Raw genomic sequence first — 3,725 nt, 5'->3', positions numbered from 1 at the left:
CAGCATTTGGTGGCCTAAATACATGTCATTTTGTCAACTAAATTAATCTGCAAACGGACCTCAGCACAAATAATGAAAACATGCTAACAGAAGCCCTAAAGTGGCTGTGGTCTGGGGTTAAGTAAGGGTACACAAGAACTGCCAAAATAATCAAATTTCATGTTATTTGGGGAAAAGAGAAAGCTAGCTGTGCAATTCACTGTGGATAAAGTACAGTTTGACGGGGGCTATACATTTGTCGAACATAGCTGGTATAATATGAATATTTATGCCCGTAACTGATAAAATCAGAAAATTCCCGGATGTAACACCAAGGGATAGCTGAGATGTAGTAATCTATCTAACGCTGGCAGAGCACAGTTACAGAAAGTATTAAAAGGAAAGGAAAAAAATACCCTCAAAAGGTACATGCCTAAACAGGAAATAATGTATATGTTCTAAGAAAGTTCTAAGTAAATCCAGGGAACAAGTTATGAGTTAGAGCCTAGAGGAATTTTAGGAGGGCAATTTCAATCTCAGGCAGAGAATGAATACTGACAGTAGTAGTTTTAGTAGCAGCAGCAGTTGGTGGCAGCAGTAAACTTATACAGTGCTTCCTGTTTGCCGGACACTAGTTCTAAGCACTTGTATTAACTTGTTTAATCCTTACAACACCGTGAGGCAAGCGAACCATTTCAGAGCGATGAGGACACAGCCTCAGGCAGACTAGAGCCCAGCCGGTAGGTGGCAGAGCCACGTCAGGGTGTCCTGCTCCATTTCCAGAGTTCTCGCTCTTATCACATTCTGGTACCTGTCTCTGGAAAATACCACTGTTTGAACCAAGAAAGCCAAAAGGAACTGCTCTAATTATAGACTAGATTGGAGAGTAATGTTAAAAAGAACGAGTGGAAAATGCAAAGCTTTCAACATGTATTAAAAGCCCACCATGTGCCAGCCATTTTTATATTTTAGCACAGTAGGCAACTGACTACTATAAAGTAAATTAAATATAAAGACTTATATATCCCAAATTCACCATAAACGTGTACTTTAGTGAAGTTTATTGAATGATATATTTGAATTTAAAAGGCAAAGATATATCACAATAACCAAATGTAAAAATTAAGCACTATTTCATTGCATCTTCACAAGAATTCAAGTCAGTTCTTTCAAAAAACAAAACAAAAAGTAATAAGCATTTACATACCAGGCATCATGCTAGACACAGAACATATAAAAGATGAATTTATTAAAGAAAATGGTCCTTGTTTTCAAAAATCTTATACTTTATAATATACCCTTTGCAATTATCCCCATTTTATATCAGAAGACACTGCTCAGAAGGGTTAAAATGATCTGTGTAGGTCCAAGCTATTAAATAGCTGAGAAGAGATGTGAACTCAAACCCACCTCACTCCAAAACCCTTCCTTTTTTCTCTACGGCAAGCTGGAAGTGCTTCTGGGTGTAAAAACTAGAAAAAAATATCAACTGACTTCAAATAACAAACACAGAGCTCCTGCTCTCTGTTTAATATTTTAGGACTGTTTCATGTTCGTTGAGAACCTGAAAAGGGGAAGTGTAAATTCTAGACTAAATCTTGGGTTACAAAACTCAAATAAATTGAGTGAGCATAACACAGACACACTGTAAGAGTCACTCATGCTGTAAACAGTTGAACATTTAAAAACAAGTATTGCACAGACTGCAGATGGGTGGGCCTCTACCAGAAAAATGGAGGGGAATGTTAACTGCAGAAGTTCCTAGTCTTTGGAGCTGAAATTCCTCTCCTTTATATCTTGTAGGTGGGTAGTTGTAATAGAAACCCAGTTAGGGTCCCAATAGCTGCCCTCAATACCTGCTCTGTCACAAATCCACTGATTAGGTGCATTCTATAGTAAGAAAAGTATGCTTATAAAACTTTCTACTATTTACCTAATAAGTGACAAGATATTAAAGATACTGTGCTTTATAAAGAGAGGATACTCTTCATAGTGAGATATATTGAATGGATGCAGCTATATGCCATTTTACTTAACTTTGGATCCAAAAGTATGCATTTATGAGATGGCTAACCTAAGGTTTGAGAGTGTAGCACGGATCCACTTGATCACCTCAAAACCATTAGCCTAGAATTGTTAAATTATGCTTTGCCCAAACTGAATTAACCAGGGATAAATGATCCTCCCCACCCTCCCGCCCCCGCCGGGCCCGCTCCACACACAGGTTTCCAGGACCAACAATCACCAGCTGCCCAGATATCAAAATATTATGCTTCCAAAATCTCTTGATGTCAATTTCACACGTAGAGCAATCAAGCTGCCCTACGTGTGCCACTCTAACAGGAGCACCGTTGTTTTTCTTTTCTAATAAATAATTTTGAAAAAAATGTTAAGGAAATGACTAAGATCTTAAGAAATGAATTTAATGAGTATACAAAACTTCATCAACATCATATTCTAAAATTATTTATTAAGAACTCAATATGTACTCTTAAAAATATACAATATAAAAGGGAACAAGGATCATCAAATATAATACATATTTAAAAATACAAAAATTAAATGTTTAAAAATACAAAAATAAAAAAGTATATGTACTTAGATGTTATATTATTATATGACGATGAGTAATACATAATGAAAAATGGATTCATAGAATCCCATGAAAAATATTTAAAAGCAGAATGAACTAAAGTTAGTTCTCTATCAAACTTTTCCCAACTACATTTTTATAGGCCTTATCATAAAAGAAAATCTGCTGACATTGTAAAGTTTAAAAACAAGGTCATAAGCAGTAATTCTCAGAATAACTTGATTGAACTCTACAAAATTACACATACAATTTTCTTTTGAGCTCCAAAATTTGCTCTGTTGTGCAAAAGATCTCCAGAACTTTTTCGTCTTGAAAAACTGAAACTGCTATTTCATCTCAAGTGAGCACCAAGACATTTTAAAACATTATGGTCAGTGTACCAGAAAGCAAAATATATTCAAATCAAAGCCCACCATGGGGACATAATTTTGACAGAGACTACAAGTATTACTGAAAATAGGTTATTTATTTATTTATTTTAAAAAGTAATTTCCTTTAAGGCCAGAAATAACACCTTATTCATGTTTATGTCCACAATACATAGCTATAAAAAGCACTCAATAAACATTGTTGGTAGCATCAAAGGAAACTGTTTAAATATACAGTTTCATAATGTAATTCAACTTCTTCTTACCTATTCAATAAGCTGGTTCTCTAAGAACCACTACCAGGAATACTCTGTTAGCTCACGTTTGTACTTATTTTTAAAAACTTTTTTAATGTGCTACTAATTCAGGTTTCAAAATCCCATGACTATGCTCACAAAGTAATTTGTTCACATGAATGGTATATAAAAATAAGCTTTCTACTTACCATATAGTTGCCATAGGCATGATCAAACATTTCCAGTACTTGATTCCTAATTTTAAAAGAGCAGAAATAGAAAAAAGTATATTCTATTTATTGTTTTCCAAAAAGTAAATGTTCCTTCATAAACATATACCAATAAAAAACAAACAAAAACCCATTTACTTGGAAGAGGACATAAGCAGAGTCAGGAAATACACCAGTGTTAGTCAACAAGCTTTCATGAACCACACAGAGAGGGGCCAAAGTTTTAGTATTCCTTCCTAACAACTCATGTAAAATTCATCTTATAATTTTTCCAAAGAAAACTGATGAATGATACATGCCATGCAGAGAAGGAAATGTG

At 34.6% G+C, this 3,725-nt stretch overlaps 1 protein-coding gene across 6 annotated transcripts in view; it reads right to left on the bottom strand.

The window, feature by feature from the left end:
* Positions 1-3,426, bottom strand: part of EDEM3 (ER degradation enhancer, mannosidase alpha-like 3) — a 59,349-nt gene extending 55,923 nt beyond the window's left edge. For all 6 annotated transcript variants that reach the window (XM_015569955.1, XM_015569957.1, XM_006772950.2 and 3 more), the window contains exon 1: positions 3,386-3,426. In XM_015569955.1, coding sequence (XP_015425441.1) covers positions 3,386-3,415 — 30 coding nt within the window. In that variant the 5' untranslated portion in view covers positions 3,416-3,426. The remainder of the gene's footprint in view (positions 1-3,385) is intronic.
* Positions 3,427-3,725: the final 299 nt, after the last annotated feature.

Source organism: Myotis davidii, unplaced genomic scaffold (assembly GCF_000327345.1).
Source record: "Myotis davidii unplaced genomic scaffold, ASM32734v1 scaffold362, whole genome shotgun sequence".
Taxonomy (NCBI): domain Eukaryota; kingdom Metazoa; phylum Chordata; class Mammalia; order Chiroptera; family Vespertilionidae; genus Myotis; species Myotis davidii.
The sequence above is the reverse complement of the archived record's forward strand: the minus strand, read 5'-3'. Positions and strand labels throughout refer to the sequence as shown.